Below are 22,726 nucleotides of genomic sequence, written 5' to 3' on the forward strand. Positions count from 1 at the left end.
TTGTTGTTTATGATGGATGATAATAAATTAGCATTTAAAAATAAGTATTTTTATATATTTCCTTAATTCTAATCACATTTCATTATATATAACTAATTACTAATAAATTACAGTTTAAATGCACATTTGTAATTAAACATAAGTTTTTGTAAACAAAAAATAGTATGATAAGCACTTTGACTAAAATGTAGGAAGTATTCGCAAGCTAATCTAGCACATATTGGTGCAAAATGTCACTAACAATATTTGTACCTCATTATTTGAGGCTAACCCTGCTAAAAAAATCCAGCTTAAACCAGCCTAGGCTGGTTGGCTGGTTTTAGAGGGGTTTTGGCCACTTCCAGGCTGGTTTCCAGCCATTTCCAGTCTAGTCTTAGCTGGTCAGGCTGGAAAATGACCAGCTAAATCTAGCTAAAACCAGCTTGACCAGCCTGGTTTAAGCTGGACATAGCTGGTTTTGGCTGGGCTCCCAGCCTGCTAGGCTGGTCAAGCTGGTTTTAGCTGGTCATCTCCCAGCCTAACCAGCTAAGACCAGGCTGGAAATGGCTGGAAACCAGCCTGGAAGTGGCCAAAACCCCTCTAAAACCAGCCTGGTCGACCAGCTAAAACCAAACAACCAGCCTAGGCTGGTTTAAGCTGGATTTTTCAGCAGGGAATGACTGCAAAAAGGTCATCTTTTTGAGGAAAAAAAAAGAACCACATGTTTTCATAGGCTGGCTATACAGGCCTAATAGACCATAATAAATCTACCATATATAAATATAGTATATAGTATAACTCAGTATTGTTAATACAGTATGCTGTAGCAATAATCACATTATGCACAATATAATACATCTTACTACAGTATGATTCAAAAACATGATCGTATATTTTTATGGTAACACTGTTTTATTAGCCCGTTTAACCAAATTTCAACATTATTCGACCAGATCAGGGAGGGAAAACTTAATCTGTCCCATATGTTTCATTTCGACCCAATGCCGATTTACTCGTCCAAACAAGTATTTAATTCATGTTCTGTTCTGACGGTGAGGCTGCCTGTCTAGTTTTATCTGCGTGACCATTTTGAAAAGTTGTCGATTTTAAGTGAAAGTACTGAAGGCATTTCGCGTTAAGCCATTGTCAACATGTACAGTTTGCTGCCGCGCCTGTGGATCCTCCTCCTCCTCCTGCGTGAAATGTCCCAATGGTTTCATTTCCATAGGTGCTTTTGACTGGGTTAAGTCATATTTATTCGTGATTTGGGTGCGGTTTTTTGGAGTAGCGACTGAAAGGCCATTCGATAGAGTTGACTGTTGTGGCGAGCGGGAAATTTATTTATTTATTTATCCTTTCAGGGGTTTCTCGACGCCGCGGGGCTTCAACCTTTACAACATGCTTCAGTGCGTCTTGGGACTTTTCTCCGCGGTAACACTGCTTGTGACTGTCAAAGGTTTGTTGACTTAGTTCGCTTTATTCTATAGGCTACGTGTAGTGAAAGCGTTATTAGCCATAATGCTTTAAGTATATTAAAATGCTGTCATTTGAGTTCTAAAGCTAATTCATTACTGTACCCTATATTTAGGCTACTGTACAGCTTGTAATATGATATATATAGTATGAGTCGTGATATTAAGTATTCTGCAGCTGCATTTGTTTGGATCTGTATGTCAATGCAGTTGCAGATATGACAACACTGTGTTTATTGTAAAGTTTAATGTTGATAGCCTATTTCTACAAATGTGTTTCAATGTGTGACTTTTAACAGGTAACCTATGTACATAGAAAGCCATGTGTAACTATATAACGTTAGTTGCCTAAATTTAGATTATTATATAGATTTACTGTATGTTTACTTTCTCAGAAATGTAAAGGTTAATGACGTCTAATAATGATATTGGACATTTAAATTATTAAATGTCCAATTATTAACCTGTTGCACACAGCTGGTTTGGGTTTATCCAGGCAAGGTTGTGCTTAGTTTGACAAACTTAAAAAAATGATGGTCAGGAAGGCAGATTAGTTTAGATTTTTGAATCAAAATGCTCCTTTGCTGACATTTTTGCCACTTAAACTATTTATTATTATTATTATTATTTTATTATTCTTTCATCTTAAAAAGATAATATTAAATATAATAACAATATCTACCTCAAGGACAGGTCTTGCAGTTTTGTTTTGTTTTTTTGCCTCCAACCAGATGGAAGTTGAATTAAAATAGAAAGCTGGATTGACATTTTTAATAAATAAAAAAAAAGTATAGAAATAAAACGTAAAAGTGTAAAGCTTTTTTTGTTTGCACAAAAAATTTGCATAATTTGAATGGTTTAGTGTAATGGTTGATTTTTATAATTGCCTGTGATCTATTTGTATACTTATTTATGCATTTATTTTCTTATTTTTTGTTTGTTTGTTGTATTGTTTATCTGTTAGAACTCATATTGTATTGCTTCCAACAATAAGTGACATAATTTCTTTCTTTCATTCCAATTACAACAAATAACTCCTGCAAGTCCTGCAGGAATTATAAAATCCTGCAGGATTTGTCACTTGCTTGGATCCATTGTAAAAACCTGTAGGAAATTCCTGCACATATTGTCAATGTGTCCTACAGGATTTTATAATTCCTGCAGGACAGCAGCTTTTCTGCAGGGAAAAAAATAATCCTTTAGGATTCCTGCAGAAAGTACTGCATGATTCTAAAACCTGTAGGAATTGACTGCACATATTGTCAATTTGTCCTGCAGGATTTCATAATTCCTACAGGATACCAGCAGGTTCCTGCAAAAAAAAATAAATAAAATAAATCCTGCAGGATTCCTGTAGGCTATTTTTGTAAGGGCATGGCCTGTGCTTGAGCATCACTTGGGGTCTGTCAGTAGCCATGACCGTCTTTCTGATTTTTGTCAAAAGGTGGTGGTACAAAATTTGATGGAGGTGGCCACCTTGTAATTCTCTGTACAAGAAAGCCCTGGTAATATCTTATTAAAATACAAATGACCTTTTAAATAATTACATGTGAATTTACTTTATCTTGATTGATTTGCACAGATATTATAATAATATTTTCTTTTAGTTGCCTTCTTAAACTTTACTACATCTCCAGAGTTTATTTCAATATTAAATGCATTGTATTTCTCATCTTGATACCTGTCACTTTTCAACAGAGAATTTAATTACTGAATGACTTGTGAAAAATGAATCAAACTGTTTTGTGATTGGCTGTTTGCTGCACGTGTCACACTTTCAGTGGTCCAGAGTTAACAAAGAAAGTATAAAGCTTTGTGAAACTTCTTAACCTCATCTTAATTAGGGTTGGTTTGTATTTGTTCTTACACAAAGGACAAATACAAACGATGTAAGACTCATATGGTATTAAAAACCAAAGACTTTAAGACTAGATTTAAAAACAGAAAGGGTTGTGGCCTGCCTAACACGGAAAAGCAAATTATTCCATACTTTAAGGGCAACAACTGCAAAGGCACGGTCTCCCCTGGTTTTAAACCTTGTGTGTGGAACAGCTAAAAGTAGCTGATCAGCACATCTAAGTGCCCTTGATGTATCGTACAATTTAATTAATGCAGACAGGTATCTTGGTGCTAGTCCATTGAGGCAATCAAACACCAAAACTAAAATCTTAAAATGTATCCTAAACTGAACAGGAAGCTAGTGAAGAGAAGCCAGCATGGGTGTAATGTGTTCTCGTTTGCGTGTCCCTGTCAGCGAACGAGCAGCAGCATTCTGCTCTATCTGGAGATGAATAAGGGAGGCATGGCTAATACCAAAGACTAGGAATGCCTTAAAGGGCCATGAAACCCCCCATTCCCCCCATTTTCTTGTTTGGAAAAAGTCAGGAAAGTGGGTGTGTCTATCTCTATTTGGGTGGGAAATGGGAGTTGCCTTTTGGGCACGCGCTTCTGATCGAGGAAAAACAAACACACAAGCAGGGGAGAAAGACAGTCTTTAATGAAGGTGGTGTGTTTGATACTGCACGTCGTATAAGAGAAAAAAACCTCTGCATTTCTCTGTAACTCAGATGCACTCGGTAGGTCAGAAAGCCGTGTGTGTATACGATCCTGTCACAAAATGTGGCGAAAATTAAACACGATGGTCTGCAATAGTTTGTTTAAAGTGTTCACGTGTTTACACACAGAGAGCAGCATTTACAGTGGATCTTTCAGTCCATAATATTGTAGTGATGTTAACGTAAACTAAGTAACTTAGAAATCATTTTGACTAAGGTCTATCTTTAAACACTTAAAGAGTACTGCTGACGATATGAGCTATAACTTTGCCATCTGAATAAACGAAGAAAGGGCGCTGATCGCACACACGTACCAAATCTGTAGACAGGACAATCAGCACATACTGGAGCTGCGTGTTTTTTTAAAGGAGACGAGCAGCAAATCCAGATCTCACAATTTCCTGATGAAAAAAGCTCTCGAATAAAAAATGTTCCAAACAAATGTATTTCTGCACGGATCCACATGTGAGTCCTGCAGCGCTCTCTTAGACAGAAAATGAAAACAAAACCTTCACTGCCGCAAATTATAAAAGCAACACTGACGACCCGTATCTCCAAACATTTCTTCTTCTTTTCCCACTACTTTTGGCAACACGACGTATGTCGTCTCTCTACCGTCTGAACACTGTTTCAGGTACAGTCTAAGAAAGCTAGCATGCATATTAATGAAGTTGCAGCGCATTCATAATGGAGCGCTCTGATTGGTTTGAACCAAGCCATACTCATGAATGAATGCAACACACTCAGAGACGTAATACGGGACTCCCAAGTACAGACGTCCAGTCTTCACACTGGAACACACGCTAAGATCTCATGGCCATGACACAGGTTCAAAAATTTGTTTCAAACCAAAAATACGAATTTGATTGAAATAACGCTAAAACAACCAATTTTCACTTTTTAGTGAAATATACGTGTCCTAAGTGTTTTTAGCAGTGTGGGACACATATACGACTGTCAACAGCTCAAAATGTGTTTTGGTATTTCGTGACCCTTTAAAAGTACTTTGCTAATACCCACTTAGGGGAGCTTATTCTAAAAACCAGTGTTTGTTCAACGTGTTTTGTGCAACAGGTCTCATGTTTTCAAAAATATAAATTTATTTTCAGTAACAACATACACTAAACATAAATAGGTTGGAAACACTGGCTGGGACTGTAGTATAGTACAAAAGTGCAAATTAATTGAGTAAGACTAACTGGATAGAGTATAAAACAAAAATATGTTAAATCAATCTATACCTAAAAAGGCTTTCAAATGTGTTTATAAGGAAAGCACTTTAAAGGGGTGGTCCACAGTGTATTTTTAAGGCTCGGTTTTGTTTAAAAGATGCAAAGCAATGAGTGCTCATGCTTCTCTTGTAGAAAGTCATGTTATTTGTTCATATATCTTACTTTAATTATATACAGCTACTCAGCTAACATGAAAACTACATATTTCCTGGTTCATTCGAAAGCCCGTCTTCAAGAGGCTCTGATTGGTCAGCTAATATAATGTGCTATGATTTGTGGATCGGCTTCATGTCACCAGGAAATCCGTTGCGCCCCTACAAGCATGCGCTTTTGCGCTTTGTAAACAATTAGTCAGATGCTGCATCCCACTATACACTATGCACTCATACACTATGCACTTATGCACTTACACACTCAACAGCATAGTATATGTGTGTAGTGTTGTCCCAAATTGAGCACTATTGTTTTTTTACTAAGCGGAAATTCAAACTGTTTCCCAGATGACGTTTGACGGTTGCCAAATCAGTGAAATAAATGCGCAAACTATCAAATAATACCTGCCATGAGTATAACCGCATTCACCATTGGGCGGCGCTATAATCACTCTCGCAGGAGAATTTTGCTTTCACCATCCAAAACAAAAAAAGTTATCCAACATGTGCGCCCGATAGCTCCGCCCCTACCGCTATGTGAGCAAACCTGCGGTCGTTGAGTGCGTGAAGTGTCCATCATTACACACTTCATTTTACCGGCTGTATGAGTGCATCATCCGGGTAATTAAAGTGCACTTATTACTTTTAGAGTTTTCAGTGTGAACACACTACTTGCTCTATTTATACTACAAAATGACGTAGAATAGTGCATAAGTATGCGATTTGGGATGCAGCTAGAGTAGCTGTTAGCAGTATCAGTTTTAGCCTGAATCAGACAAAAAATGACACAGAGGACACAGCTGAACTTCATGCCTGCTCTCTAAAATAAAATCTGACAAGTGTCTTTCATATATATTCAGAATAGGCATGTGTAAGTGATATAAAATGTTCACAAATCTTTTACAAGTTTTTTATTGGAGATTTAGAACACAAGGAAAGCGGCCGCATAGAGACACACTGCAGCGCTGCTGAAGATTGTGGCTGTTTACAGTGCTTTGACTGATAAATATGAATTTGTAGCTAAATTGTTAGCGGTGCCAAACAGCATTTCCTCCTTATCTTTTTTTACATTTTTATTACAACATACCATTAATGCTAGAAATTTTGCATGTAATTGATACATTTTAACAAATAAAAACTTACAGGTTGTGACTCACAATCACAGCTTCGCCTATTATGGTTGGAGCTGCTCCTTCATTGAGGAGTTTTAAGCCGAATGCAGCACTGAACTGGGGGAGATTCTGGAAGTTCTCATTCGTCAAATGCTAGCTATAAGTTTTTATAATTCTCTGAAAAATACTTGAAACTGTAAGCACTTCTCTCTTTGTGTCGTGTCCTTTGGAAGCCCAAATGCAGAAACAGAAGAAGCTCTGTGGAAATAGCAGCATTTGGATGCCATTTTAGCTTTCTCTGCTATATTACAGTGCCTCTGACCACGCCCCTTCACTGTGTGGGGTGTATGCACCTGATGAATGCGCGTAACCTTAAGCATTTAGGATGTATTTTTTGTAGTCCCCAGTCTTTGTTTGCTGTAGGCTTTGCTCGGCTAACTGTGTAAAAGCCAATGTCTCCCTTTCTATTGAACTTTGAGCATATTACATTCAGAGATGTTGTTATGTTGGCTTGAGAAAGCCAACATACTGTTATGGTACTCTGTCCTTGAAAACAAACTTATCTCCTCCTAGGTCGTTCATGCCACAAGGCCCAAATGTGGTCAAAATGTGCCTTCTACATTCAAGATTGTTGCTATATCTCCTCATGCCTATAAGACTTATTGTTTTTTAATAAAAAATGTTAAATATTACATTTTTATAATCCGAGCATATAAAAAAATTATACAAGCCCCAAATTAGGCCAAAAGCTGTATTTAGATGCGTTAGATTTTGTTGCTGTATCTTTAAGGTTTATCAGACTTATAGTTTTCCAATAAATAATTTTAAGCATTATTTTTCTCAAAATATGGCAAGCCATTTTTGACTTAAACTCCATATTTTTTACTGATATGGCAAGCCATTTTTGACTTAAACTCCATATTTTTTACTGATATGGCAAGCCATTTTTGCATGTATCACTTTCACACTTATTAAGCATTGTTTTTTCAAAAAAATATGGCAAGCCATTTTTACATAATGTTCTTTCCCTTAGTCTCTTTATTAATCAGGGGTCGCCACAATGGAATGAACCGCCAACTTATCCAGCATTTGTTTTACACAGCGAATGCCCTTTCAGCCGCAACCCAACACCAGGAATACATAATGTTCAAGTCCAGTTTTTGACACTCATAAAGACTGTCATAGAAACATTGGGGTTGATTAAGATCACTCATATTGCCAAGAAGCTTTGATGTATCATCATTAACCTGTCAAATGTCCCCATAGCAATAAAACAGTATAACCTAGCAACCATTTAAAAATAGCAATATCTCTACATCAGAACATCGTAGGGACCTGGGCATTGGCTTGTTTGACTCATGCTAGCAAATGGGACTTCCTGTGTACTATGCATGGTAACAATGATAATGGAAGCCAAGTGCTAATAACGATTAGCTACATGCTATGAATGATTATCTAAATGCAATACCATATGCTAGAAATGCCTACTAAGTATTAGCATTTGATCAAACATGTACACGAGCATTGCCATTTAGCAACTGCTTAGCAACCACCTAACAATGCCATAATTGTTTTAGCAACTGCCGCCGTGCTTCCTGCCAACTGCCATTCCCAGTCCTAGCGCAGTCACGTTTGCTTTCTTAAGCCAACATCAAAGTTAATCAAGAAACTTTAGGTTCTAGTTTATGTTTTATGTTTGCACAGGTACATTACACATCAACTAAAGTTTCAAATGTGATATTGTTGTGGGCCACCCCGTTAATAATGAAAGGGAATTGATGAGATTTTTGTTATTAAACACACAAAAACTACTAGTCAAAATCAAAAAAAAAACATATATTGTATGCAGCTGGTCAGTAAACTCAATTTCTGATCAAGAATAAAGATCAAAAATTTTTTCTACCTAACATGAGGTGTCCTACCATGAGACTGCATTGTCTTTTTTTCAGTCTGTCAGGTAAATGATCCAGTGTGCATTATTCTGTGTTCTCAAATGTGTTTTACAGGTACAAATGCTGAATGTCCTCTTCAAATCAACCCACCTAAACTTGTTGTGAGGTTTAATAGCTCGGCTTCAGCAAACTGCAACACTTCTGTCACACATGATGGGATGGGATGGGAAGCCACTGTGGGAGGAGTGCCCCTGTCCAAAGCTAATCTGATCACATGGAGAGTGTCACAGCTGACAGACTGGAAGATAGAGCCACCATTCTGCTACATAAACTATGGCAAACAGTGTGAAGTACCTCTCCCAGTCACTATTTACAGTGAGTTCCTCTGTAATTATTATCTGTGTCTTTTCATTCTCAGAAATCTCTAATAAATGTAAGTTGATGACTGCAGGTATCAGAGTGTGTGAATCTTCCTCCACAGAGACTCCAGACAGTGTTTCCATCAGCACTGTGAATCAAATAATGACAGAGGGAAACCAGTATGAGCTCCAGTGTGACATTCATAATGTGGCTCCTGCTCAGAATCTCACCATCAACTGGTACAAAGGAGAAACTCTGGTGAATCAAACCAACTTCACTGACAACACCAAGAGTCCAGTCAATAAAATAATTAGACTCCTGATCCATCCAGACAGAGCTGATGATGGAGCTCAGTACAGATGTGAAACAGAGCTGAACCTGGGAGTAGAAGGACCTCAACCTCCTCCCAAAAACACATCAAAACCTCTCAGCATTGATGTTCACTGTAAGCTTATTTACTGCTAAATTTGCAAGTTTTTATTTATTTATTTATTTATTTATTTATTTTATTTATTGTTTATTATGAGTTCAGCGTATTAGCAGTCATCAGTTTTATCATATAGTTAATAATGAATTGAATAATAGATTAAAATAGTCAGATATACAGTAATTTCACTGATGTATTAACAGCAGCTGCTCATCATGTCTGCTGTAGTGCTGAGAAATGTTCCTCTGTCCTCCTCAGATAAACCACAACACTCCAGTTCAGCAGAGAACATCAGTCAGAGCGATACTGTCTATTTAAACTGTACAGTGAAGGCAAACCCGGCTGCTGTGTACACATGGCACTCAGAGCATCTGAAAGAGAAGATCAGCTCCCCAGTGATCCAGTCCTCCCCACTCAGTCCAGGAAAATACACCTGCACCGCCACAAACGATCTGGGAGCAAGCAGCAAAGTGTTCATCGTCAGTTCTGCAGGTCAGCTTTGATTGAATTAACACCAATCTTACTCTTCACCCTCAGGCAATGTCTATCTCAGCTTTAAGCACATTTACTGATTGTCACAGTCAATAGATCAATAGAGCACTGCAACAATGACAGGTTTGTTGACCAGTTCAAAAGTCAAACATATATTTTTAAAACAAATACATTTTTCATTGGCTTTTGGATTAAGAAGATAAGCTCCAGAGCAAATCTTCATAATCTAAAAAGTTTACAACTTCAATTTTTGGAATTTGAAGTTGAATTTGCCCAGTTTTTTTGCCCAGTTTTTTTTTGGAAATTATTTTATTAATTGAGGCCAATAGACAAAGAACCAAACAAATCCATATTTTCAAAATGTAAGTAATAATATTTTTTTATTTGGAGTGTGAATATTATATAATATATTTTTTATTTCACTTGAAGCTAGACAACAACAGCTTTGCACTTCATTTTCCAGTGTTAGTGTATAGAAATATAAAGTTATTGTGATTTATATTTCTCAAATGTGGAAGAACAGTATATGGCTAGTTAGGATGGAATAACAGTATAACTCCATTTCATCATATTACTTTAAACCACTAAAGATCTGATTCCTTTATCTTTAATACGGTAACAGAAACATCAGGTTAATATTAAGCAATTGTTTCACGTTTTATTATTATTATTATTATTGTTATTATTATTTGAAAACAGAAAATACAGTATAAACAATGTTTATAGACTTTCTTACAGTACAGGAAATAACAATCAATTATTAACAATAAACAATAAGTAAATAAATACAACAATAAATCCAAAAAATGCATTGTTTATTTAGATAAACAGGTCTGCTGGAAATATGCATTGAGACAGCTTTTGTACAGTTGAAGTCAGAATTATTAGCCCCCCTTTGAATTTATCTTTCCTTTTTCAATATTTCCCAAATGATGTTTAACAGAGCCAGTGATTGTTCACAGTATGTCTGATATTATTATTATTTTTTTTTTTCTGGAGAAGGTCTTATTTGTTTTATTTCGGCTAGAATTAAAGCAGTTTTTAATTCTACAAAACATTTAGGTAGGTACTGCATTTGAATTTAAACGTACTACTTGGCTGTTAGAAAAGTATGTTCTATACAGTATGAATGTGAAAAGTATGAATGGAATTCGGACGTACTACATCCTACATTTTGTTATGGTCATGTGACCTACCTGCGTTAGTTGCGTCGCCTCAGTTCCATTCATGAATTCTCTCACGGGGCATTATGGGATAGCGCAGCGTGCATGGGATGCGCACTTTAGAATCTCGCCGGAAGTAGTAAGTCATCCGGGTACTTCTCGCCTACTGATTTTCGAATTCTATGAATTCAAACATACTACTCGGCTTGCATACTGATTTTAGCGTACTATATAGTATGTAAGTATGCGGTTTCGGACGCAGCCCATCATTACACAATAACTTGCCTAATTACCCTAACCTGCCTAGATAACCTAATTGACCTAGTTAAGCCTTTAAATGTCACTTTAAGCTGTATAGAAGTGTCTTGAAAAATATCCAGTCAAATATTATTTACTGTCATCATGACAAAGATAAAATAAATCAGTTATGAATTATGAATGTATTATTAAAACTATTATGTTTAGAAATGCGTTGAAGAAAACTTCTCTCCGTTTAACAGGAATTGGAGAAAAAAATAAACGAGGCTAATAATTCAGGGGTTTTAATAATTATGACTTCAACTGCATATGGAATGTGGTTTATTTTGATAGGTTTCTGTTTTTGTGCAGTTTAAGTTCTCCTCAGCATATTTAGAGAAAGAGAGATTATATCACATATACGGTTCTTCCACACACCTCTTTTTAGTGAATTTTTCTCAAGTTTTTGTTCTCCTCTTCGATTCAAATATGGTTTCCCAGCATGCTTCAAAGTCGGCTATCCTATTTTTGCTGAGGATCTGCCTATTAACGACCGAAACGGACATAACAGCAAGTATCTTCTTAGTGGACATGAACGTTTTTTCTATTTTAATGTTTCAAGAGTTCACACTTAGCTGATGATTGATAATAAAGCTAGTTTGGCGTGCTGTCCCGAGAGAGAGCCCTAAGCTTATAAGATCCTCGAGCCCTGGGCTCCCTCCTGTTGCAAGGCGAGAGGGGAGTTTGAGCTCAGGTAGATCTCGATGACTCCCCCTCTTGCTTGTTGTAGCCAAGTGTCAGATATGGATGCTGAAAGGTGTACTCAGAGTTTAGCTAAAGTATTTGGATTAATTGTTTAGAGTGCTTGTTTTCGAAGTGTGGGAGGAAACCGGAGGACCCAGGGAAAACCCACGGGACCACGGGGAGAACGAGCAAACTCCGCACAGAAATGCCGTCTGGTTTGGAAAGGAATTAAACCAGGGGCATTCTTGCTGTGAGGCAACAGCGCTAATCGCTGGCCACCGTGTCGCCTGTTTGAAAGGAGGGAAAGTATGGTTGGGTGAGGCGTTTCTTCAAGACGAAGATATTGAGATGAGAAAAGTCTGGTTATTTATAGTGAGTTAAGGATTGTCTGATAGGATAAACAGTCGTTAGCTAAAGTTGGAACAGCTGTGAACCATCATAATCACGTGATCCTCTCGAAATTTGTTTATAAATAAACTTCACTTAAATGCAGACTCTTGATCACACTAATATGTGATATGTGTAAAGTTTACACATACAATTAATGTCACATGGTTATGTCATTTTTTTTTTATTTTGGATTTACGGTTGTTCGTCGCACACACTGAATTACCCTCATGTTGTTCCAAACCCCTGAGACCTTTGTTAATTTAAGTTGAAGTTTCTCTGTTCCTATGATATCTCTTTCCTCAACCCCCCCCCCCCCCCTCCCAAAAAAAAAAAAATACCTTTGCCAAGACAATACAAAACTTGTGTGTTGCACTCCTGATAGTATTACGTAGTATTGCCTGTAGTAATACGTGCAACTTGGCGACGTGAAAGAAAAAAAAAGTCATATTTACTATTTTTTTGGCTGTACAAATGTGTTCTTGGAGCTTCATATGATTAGAGTTTAACCACTAAAGTCAATTGACAATGTTTTCAGCTCTTTTTCTGGACTTTGGATGTCTTTGGGTTGACAGAGGTCACAGAGATTTCTGATTTCATCTAAAATTTGTATATATATTTGTCTTTTAAAGATGAACAAAGGTCTCAGACGTTTGAAATGACATGATGGTGAGTAAATAATAACAGAATGTTCATTTTTGGGTTAACTCATCCCTTCAAACAATAGTCATAAGGTAAATGTAGGCTATAATTAAGCCACACCACTGTCACGTGACTTGAAGATCACCATCATCAAGCTTATGATATTCTTGTTGTCTTCATTTTAATAAATATTCTCTTAAATTTTGATCTAGGATAGATTGCAAAAGCACAATCATAAATACACTGACATGGTGGACTAGTGAGTAGATGTAAGCATGTGGTTTTTACACTAACATTTCCAGTGTCTACCAGTCATAAATTACTCTGCTGAGCCATCAAGCAAACAGCCCTCTCTGTTGGTCATTCAATAGGCATGTCTGCCAAGGAGCAGATAAATCTGACACAAATAAAAAAGTCTTTGGCTTCTTTCAGCTGTCCAAAGTCTGGAATTGACTGGAGAATGATGGATGGGGAATGGAAAATTGGTGTTACTGTCCAAATCTTCCTACGCTCTTAAGCGTCTGTAAAGCCCTGTTTTGTTGCATGCTCACAGAAAAACTTTCCCTTCCTTAGGAGGGCTGGGTTTTTAGTTGTTATTTTATAGTTTCCAAGAAGGATGCGGATTGCGTCCAGTCTTGGATTTCCGCTAACCATATTGAATATTAGTTCAAACACATTGTCTCAGACCCAGTCAAGAGGTGGTTCTGCCACAGTAGGCCTAAATTATTGTATTCACATATTTAGTTTCCTCTGGGTTTGCTTTTATAGGTGAAGCATACTAGACCCCATGTGACAACAGTACATCTGTCTTCTAAACTATCTACTGACAACGGGCTGATATGAGGTCAGTAATACCTCATACATCAGCCTGCAGTTCAACATTGAGATTCACAAAGGATGCCTTTCTCAGAGGCAGGGGTGTAATCTTAGACGGCCGTCCATACCTGGGAAGGCCCCTATCTCACATGGTACATAAGTTGACTTAAGTTATGGGCTGTACTACAAGCACTACATAACTTATATTTGATGGGCTACTGTGGGCGAAGCAGTGGCGCAGTAAGTATTGCTGTCGCCTCACAGCAAGAAGGTCGCTGGGTCGCTGGTTCAAGCCTCGGCTCAGTTGGCGTTTCTGTGTGGAGTTTGCATGTTCTCCCTGCGTTCGCGTGGGTTTCCTCCGGGTGCTCCGGTTTACCCCACAGTCCAAAGATGTGCAGTACAGGTGAATTGGGTAGGCTAAATTGTCCGTAGTGTATGAGTGTGTGTGTGAATGTGTGTGGATGTTTCCCAGAGATGGGTTGCAGGTGGATAAGTTGGCGGTTCATTCCGCTGTGGCGACCCCAGATTAATAAAGGGACCAAGCCGACAAGAAAATGAATGAATGAATGATGGGCTACTACAGTATCTGTTGGTCTGTTGAGACAACACAGCATTAGTCACGAGGGTGGTTTACATTAATGGCCTCATTTAGGTTAGTAAGGCAGACTGCTACAAATGTACTAGTGTAGGACATTCCATTCCTAGTAGCAACATTCCAACCAGCTAATCAAGATTAAGGGATACATTTACCGTTTATGTTAAGTTTGGGCTTACAGTTAGTTCTATGCACTTCTACATGATTGTTATCCAACTATTATTCCCCTCCCGTTACGGTTGGATTTAGGGTAGGGAATAGGTATGGAATACATTTTCGTACAAAAATTATGTTCCAGGATCAACATAGATGTTAATCCAGGATCACATCGTACTTGGCAAAATCATGATGTGCATTTTGAAACATACATATGCTGATAAATATTAAATACAAATTTTAAATAGACAAAAAACTTTGTTGAAATATTGTAGGTTGTATTTTTTCTATTTTTGCAATATTATGCTTGAATTTAATTGTATTATCTTTCAATTTCTAAATGTTTAGTGACTAATATATTATTTTAATAAATATATCTGTTTAATAAATCTGTTTTGTTTAAATGCACCAAAATACATTGCCTATATTCACTTAGAAATGGATCAAAATATTCGTTTTCAAAATGGGGTGTACTTAATTGTGCTGAGCCCTGTACATAGCGTCATTTCAGTTGTCAATCGATCTATCGATCGTTTTTTGTAACGTATAATTTGTTATTTTAAAATAAAAATAAAAATTGTTTTCATTATTAGTGATGAGCTTCAATGCATTGGCTAAATTTAAATAACAGATAAACCAAGAGTCAGATCATGAAGCAGATCAATGTTGATCTTTTTTTTTGAGGTGTCAGTGCAGAAATGAGCAAAAAAATCCCAGCAGGCACACAACATCATAAGACATTAATATTAGGTCATGACATCAGGTGACCAAAATTCAATGACTAACCAGCATCTAAGGACATAATTTTGACGTCCAAGAACGATGTCAATTTACGTTGATATTTGGTTGTGTTGGAAAGGGACTAAAATCCAATGTCTGTTAGATTTCATAGTGGTAACGTCCACACAATGTCAAGGTGTAACATGATTAGACGTTGATATTTAGTTGATTTTAGGTTGATTTCAGGTTAGACGTTGGAAATTGACTTCAGCCTGACATTGACTTCTGATTTCAATCCGATTTTCATTTCCAAACAATCCAGCGTCCCCATGACGGGGTACAACCACGTTGAGGTACAACGTCAATATGACATACTTTGACTCCCTGTGCCTGCAGGAATCGGCCTAATACTAAATATTATATGTTTAAAATATGGAAAGAATTTTCCTAATGGATAAACAGAAATCAGTAATATTTCACTTTCGTAATTGACATGAAACGCACATTTACCGGTACGAATGACATCCCACTCTACTCATAATTCTCTCTGCATATAACCATATAGAGCTATTACATGACCATAATACACTGTGCAATAGACTGGTTGGTTAGTTTGTTGGATCACAATGCTTTCTCACTACAGTCATTCCGCTCCAGAGTTCGATTCATCAGATCCGAGACTTAACAATTGATTTGGTGATGATCCGTGTTCACATATGTCCAAACGGACCGAGCTAAGGGGGAAATGCACCAGGTTTCGAAGTAAAAATCTAGGTGTGAAAGCATCCTTAATGGCTATTTCATAGATTGGCCTGTAAAATGTTATCCCTATGTTATTTAAATGTCATTTAAAAATGAATTCATCTTACAAAGGTTGACCTAGGCTTGTATTAAGTTTTGAATAAAGCATTTAAACAAAAAACCCTGGAAATGAGGATGCAAACAAGCATGTGTTTGTATGATTTTAGCATGTTTAGGCAAGTTGATTATCTGTAAATTTCAGTTTTGATTTATTATAACGTTCATTCTTTATCTACAGGTTGTTTTGAAAAAGCTTTACATTTACATTCAGTCATTTGTCAAGCACTTTAGTCAAATGCAAATAAGGAACAGTTCAACAATAGTCTCTTGTTATTACCCGTCCAGTAGTGTTGTGTTCCTGCCAGGCTGTTCCAGGACGACCGCTGCTGTTTGTTTGTAATAAATCAAGCAGAGTCCTGCTTTTGTTGAGGAAGCTGTCGATGCATTCACCTGATGGTAAAACCACTAATGTCATTTCTCCCACAGGAAGGACCACATTCTGGGCCATTGTTATCGCTGGCGTCGTGTTGGCAGTCCTGTTAATCGTTTCCTATGTAATATTCAAGATTAAAAGTCCTCCAAACACTATCATTTAATGAACTTGCAAGAGATGACCTCAAAGCAGGAACAACTCCTCAGGGAGATCATGAAAAACTTGACTATTCTTGGTTTGTTTTTAAATAACAGATGTGATTGTGCATGGCTTGAGATGCTTCAAGTAGAAAGCAGTTGTATTCTTTGCTTTAAATTAGGCTTTTTTATGCGTTCAATGAATGTTAATGTGCTGACAGGTCAAATTAAACTATTATTGAGCCTCTACACCAGGGGTCACCAATCTCGGGCCTGGAGGGCCGGTGTCCCTGCAGGTTTTAGCTCTAACTTGCCTCAGTGGGTGTTTCAAGTATATCTAGTAAGACCTTGATGAGCTTGTTCAGGTGTGTTTGATTAGGGTTGGAGCTGAAATCTGCAGGACACCGGCCCTCCAGGAACAAGTTTGGTGACCCCTGCTCTACGCTGAACAAAAAAAGGTTAGCTTAAAATTGTAAGGCAACTCGCTGCAGAGCTTTTTTAGCTGACAACTTAAATTGAGCCAAGTGCAGTACTTGTGTTAAAAGATTAGTCAATTCAAAATGCTGTGCAGAAAGTTGCTTAACATGTTTAGGTTGAGTCCACTTTTTTACAGTGTAGAAATGGCATTACTGCATGACACTACTTTAATTAATCGTGCCTTTACATTAACCAGGGATTGTACAGCAGTGGTTTAAGTGGGTGAATTTGACTTTGAATTTGTAGTACTAGAAAATCCTCAAAAACAGCCATAGTTAGAAAAAAGTACATTCCCACTAACAAGTGATCACATAATGAGGCTTGGTCAGGAACCCTCTGTGCCACTTTTAAGCACACAGGACACCTTAATTTAAACTGCACGGACCCGGTACCGCATCTGTGACGTCATCAACTTTCGCTTTCAGATTTAAAGGGCTAGCATTGCACTAGACCCCTGTAAGTGGTTTCGTTTGAAAGTGTAGAATCTATATTTTATGCACATATGCATCACTTTGGTTTTTATTCTACTCTACAAAAGTTATTTACACTTAAATACACTGTCTTTTGGATACCCGAGCTGAGTATTGAACATTGGTTAATTTTCATATTTTTCATATGACACATGTACAAGTTATAGCTCAAATGAAAGCTCTTGCTGGTGCTCATACGGTTCTAGCATTCTTTTTACTGAATTATATTCACATATCAAACAGTTGTCGAATAAATCGCAGTGTTTCCTTGGCGCAGCAGTGAAAACAATACATTTATGATCAATAAGCAGCCCCAGATAACACAGACAGCTGTCGTCTCATGCTGTGTGCTTTAGGGCCATTTCTCGTCTGTTTTTGAGGTGATGTGCAAAAGTAATCCTTTTATATGTCTGATGTGGTCCAAACACAGTGAATTATGTTTGATCAAACAAAAGAATAGTGAAATATGAAAACAATGATCGATCCCCGTGGCTTGTATAGCAGCTCTCATCAGTTAGAATGCAATAACTTTTGCATAGATTATGGTGGAGGCATTTTCTTCTTCTTCTATGATTACAGACATGTACAGGAACCACCAAAATTAATTACAGCACGCTAGAGCACGCAGAACCTAAAAGGTACACTTTCAAATTTGAGTTTATAAAACCAAAATACAAAAAGCGCCTCTTTTTTTTAGGTGTTTATCATAACACAGACAACATATACAGTTATCTTAAACACTTTCAATTGTGTTTTATGAAAATTCAAAGGGTTTTCTTTACAATGATACCAAATTTTTGCATTTACACCTCATGTATATGTATAATGCATGTGGATTTGGGAGGCTTTTAAATTTGGGTTGGCAAAATCCAGGCGGAAATCCCAAAATAGCAGCAGAGTTTAACTGGTTAAGCTTTGTTTTTTTCCGCATGCAGGTTATCTGCAATTGCTTTCATTGAGAAACCTCGGCATCAACATGCACACATAGCAATTTCATTACGTCAGCTTTGATTGTGAGATTGCACTAGCTGGCATGTCTTTCATCTGCAGTTGTGAAATGCAGGTCTACTTTATGAATGAAAAAAGGAGTGAGATCACTAACAGCACTTAGTTTCACTCAATTCTTTAAATAAACATATCATGTGGCTTTAGAAGACTCGGAATACAATACAAGTTGTCTATTTTATAATGTCATAGTTTTGGTGTTGACACAAAGGTTTCTTTTTGGGTCACCAATGGAGTACTCTAGATCATTTTAATAATGCTTAAAGGGCATTAAAAAGTGGCACTATGCCAAGGGCTCCTGACCAAGTGTTAATATGTGAGGAGTGAGAATGTGTTGATTCCAACAGATTTACAAAGTGTTTCTACCCAAGTAGGTATTGCAGCAGCCCGGAGACCTCCAAGTGGGAGGGATTTTACTGCAAGTAGGCTGGGTGACCTCCATGTGGACTTACGCTGTAAATGAGCTGGGTTTAGGGTGTGTGTAGGTGTAGTAGACATTAAAAAATACAACAGGTTACTATAATATTATGTTTAACGTTGGGGTAGGTGTAGACGTTAAAAATACAGATTTCTGGACTCTCAGCTAGCATTTTGTGTTTTTAAAAGATGTCTAATAGGTGACTAAACCAGTGATTCTCAACTAATGGGCCTCAGCTATCCTGCAAGATAGCTTAAAACTTAATTATTGTACTATAGTTATTTGATTTCAATATTAAATATGACCTATATAATAATTTAAATATGTTTTATATAAAAATGATTGGTGTTATGGCATTTCTGTTTTCTGTTATTGTTGTCGGTTACAGACTTAAGCCGGGCTGCACTTCCAACCCCTGCACGTTATCTAGAACTACATGCTAATATGTATAAAGCAAACCATCACACAAATGTAAAGGTAACGATAATTAGTTATAACCAGTTAGTGCGTGCCTCCATCTGCGACTTGTATCAGAGTCGCACATCTCCATTGATTTACAAACTAGGCGTGCTCTCTTTGTGTGAACTCTTCAAAATATCAGCATAGTTGTTCAAATTAGAGTTTTATAACGCAAGTTTGAGTGTTGTTTCCCAGAGATGGGTTGTAGCTGGAAGGGCATCTGCTGCATTAAACAGGCTAGATAAGATGGCGGTTCATTCCGCTGTGGCGACCCCAGATTAATAAAGGGACTAAGCCGAAAAGAAAATGAATGAATGAATGAAGTTTGAGTGTTTCGTAACAGACGCACGCCTATGCAGGAGGATCTAGCGGTGGTGTTTTTGTAAACAGTTGATCAGTTGTCAGCGAACTCCAATAATATCCTAAATATCCTTTTTTTTAATGGATAAGATCAATGGATGAATAGTAGTTAGTCCAATTAAAAAAAAAAATTGTCATCTGTTGTCCTGTACAGGTTCATTTATTAAGGAAAAGGCATTTTTAAATATGAATACGCTGTAGAAAAATAAGATATTATAAATTAATATATTAACAGTACAAGCAAAGGAAATGTTTTTGTAAATAAAGGTTTAAAATAAGCATTTTCTCTATCAGTTTAAGAAAAAATGCCAGACATGGGCCTTCAAAGATTTATCAGAGAAGGAGGTGGGCCCCGAAGTGAAAAAGGTTGAGAACCACCTGGTCTAAACATAGTCGTCTTAGCTAAAAAAGAGGCTAAACTGTCAGTGAAAATCTAAAAGACGTCTAAGAATAGGCCAAAACTAGACTAGTCATCAAATAAACAGAAATTAATGACTACACATAAAGTTTTATTCTGTTTGACGACAAGTCTAGTTTTGGGCTATTCTTAGATGTCTAATAGATTTTCACTCCAAGTTTAGCCTTGATTTAGCTAAGCCGTTTACGTTTAGATGTCTATTAGACGTCTATTAAACACAAAATTGTTTGCTGGGCTGTGTCATGTACAAGACATTAAATAAATAAAAACTCCAGGTTTGTTCCGCCCACTTGGAGCTCAAGTCCCACCCACTTGGAAATGGCTCCGACCACTGTTTATAGACTTCTCGATCTACCAGACAATCTGAAAGAGAATCACAAAAAATGTGCAGAACTTTTTGAAGGTATCACATTGCTGCTACAGTATAAAAAATGTGAGCAAAACAAAGAGGAACTGAGGTCTGACCCTTGTAGTATGACACAATCCAATGGATCTCACAAAATAACTGCAGATGAAATTCTAAATAATTGAACAGTTTTTTTGTGATAAAACACAAATCTTTTCATTCAGAATAAAAGCTATAGGCCTATAGATTATAGTGAATAAGAACCTTTTAAATGTATTTTAATTAGAATTTCTTTTTAGTCCTTAAAATCAACAAAAAGTGCTTAAAACGTTGTTAAAGGTCCTGGAATTTAATTGTGCAATGTATGTATAAATCCTGATATATTGTGATATTTTAATTTTAAAAGCAATTGAATATTCACATTTTTATATTATTGTCTATGTTAATTAGGTACTGTTAGGTTATTTACAGTAATGGATGACCTACACTGTAAAAAATATCTGTTAATTAACAAGTTTTCAAGTGTTTTACTGTTTATTTACATTATGAGACCTTGATATCTGCTCTGGTGTTGAAAATTCAACTCTACAGTTTAACAAAGTGACGTTTATTGACATTTTAGTAGTTTGCAATAATAAAATAACGGATAAGAAATAGCAGAATAAGAAAATAAGAGAAAATGTGCTGGCAGCTTATTACAAGGTTTGTGTACTGTAATATACAACACCAACGCAGACAATCTATCTCTTTAAACTGATGAAAATGTCAATAAAATAACTTTAAAACTTTTCAAGGTTAAAAATGGTTGGAAAAAAAGATCAAGGTCCCATTATGCGATTCAAAAGCATGAATAAATAAAGGGGAAATAAATAAATTAAATAAAACATGATACACAAAATACGGTGAATTGACTGATATTTTTTACAGTGCACTCATAGGACACAATAGGGCTGCACGATATTGGGGAAAAACTGACATTGCCATATTTCATTTTTCTGCAGTAAATATTGCGACATGAATATGATTTCACATTGAGTAACTTTATTTGTAATGAATTCATATTTTACATTGACTGGGATGATTTTGTTGGGAAGAGGCTCTGCATAAAATGCTGTAAAATATACAAAATAAAATTAAGCACTGATGAAAACAATAGAACAATGCTACAAAAAACAGTGCTTCATGGCCTTCTGTGAAGTCTAACAGCATAGAGGTGCAGAAACGCAATAATCAAATGTAAAGTAACACCGTATAAGCTTTTTAAAAAATAAATAAACAATAAAAATTTGTTAAGGTGGTGAACTTTATCATTTTTTATGTCCAAATAGTTTAAATTAGCTTGAAATCTTACTGTAACAAGCCTTAAAAGCACATAAAAATTCCTGCAGATCCAGTGATGTGACTTTTGCAGATTTACACACTGCGATATCGATGTAGAAACAATATATTGTGCAGCCCTAGTACACAAGTGATAATAATAATAATCTGTTCTACAAAACTGAGACCATGACTATGAATTTTCCCTCATGGACTGTTTCGTCCATCCACTGTAGTTTTATAGCTAAAGTTACATCAGTAGAGCTGTTACTATTGAAAATGTATGTCTTTTTTTCTATGTATTTGTTTTTTAAACCAAAGGAATGGTGCAACATTTTCATCTTGGGGTGCATAAGTGATCAAGAGCATGCTATGATTACTTGAAACTAACACTAACTGTAATATTATCTGAAAACTGCTAGCTAACTTAATTGCTGGCTGATGACAAAGCAAAACATTCATGTGAATCTGGTTGTTGAAAATCAAGAATTACAAAGATGTAATGTGAATTAACAACATTTGTCTAATATGAACTGCATTGTACAGTTTATAAGGCTTCTTTTATAAAATGTTGCTTGTATTTGATCTTTTCTCAAATGTGTGTGTGTACAGTTCAGATAAATGAACAGAATCACCCAATTTCCAAATTCTTTGTGTCTGCCACAAGGAAAAGTGTGTACGTTTGTGTGTTAGTTGGCAGGGTGCTGAGCTCTTTTCCCATCAGTACAAAATGTTTTTATAAATCTCAGTCCTGGTGTTGATTTTGCCGTATGCACATTCAAATAAGTGTAAACCTGTTTTTTGGTACCCAAGGCTCCACGTATGCAGAAATTTGTGCTTTGTTCTTTTTCTGTCCAATGGAAGAATAATGCTCATAGGGTTATATGATTGCACATGATATGCACAGATTGCTCTGATCAGCTGAATTCTTCTCATTGTGATTGGCTGATCC

The 22,726-nt window shown here is 36.6% G+C and overlaps 1 protein-coding gene across 2 annotated transcripts; it reads left to right on the top strand.

The window, feature by feature from the left end:
* Positions 1-1,025: 1,025 nt before the first annotated feature.
* On the top strand, positions 1,026-22,354 carry si:ch211-74m13.1. Of its 2 annotated transcripts, XM_068219441.2 has the most exons (6): positions 1,026-1,207; positions 1,341-1,435; positions 8,509-8,769; positions 8,876-9,199; positions 9,440-9,673; positions 16,421-22,354. In XM_068219441.2, exons 1-6 carry the CDS (start codon positions 1,131-1,133, stop codon positions 16,528-16,530), a joined length of 1,101 nt encoding a protein of 366 aa, XP_068075542.1. In that variant the 5' UTR covers positions 1,026-1,130; the 3' UTR covers positions 16,531-22,354. The 2 variants fall into 2 exon arrangements, with proteins under 2 accessions (XP_068075542.1, XP_001922015.4); XM_001921980.9 differs by having other exon boundaries at positions 1,198-1,435.
* The last annotated feature ends 372 nt before the right edge of the window (positions 22,355-22,726 follow it).

The sequence above is a fragment of the Danio rerio genome, chromosome 3 (genome assembly GCF_049306965.1).
Source record: "Danio rerio strain Tuebingen ecotype United States chromosome 3, GRCz12tu, whole genome shotgun sequence".
In the NCBI taxonomy this organism is placed as follows: domain Eukaryota; kingdom Metazoa; phylum Chordata; class Actinopteri; order Cypriniformes; family Danionidae; genus Danio; species Danio rerio.

Excerpts from the sequence above, each read along its gene's own strand:
- si:ch211-74m13.1 (XM_068219441.2), top strand. The coding sequence starts at position 1,131 with ATGTACAGTTTGCTGCCGCGCCTGTGGATCCTCCTCCTCCTCCTGCGT. Across the intron at positions 8,770-8,875 it reads TCTCCCAGTCACTATTTACA|AGACTCCAGACAGTGTTTCC; the intron begins GTGAGTTCCTCT and ends CTTCCTCCACAG. Across the intron at positions 9,674-16,420 it reads GTTCATCGTCAGTTCTGCAG|GAAGGACCACATTCTGGGCC; the intron begins GTCAGCTTTGAT and ends TTTCTCCCACAG.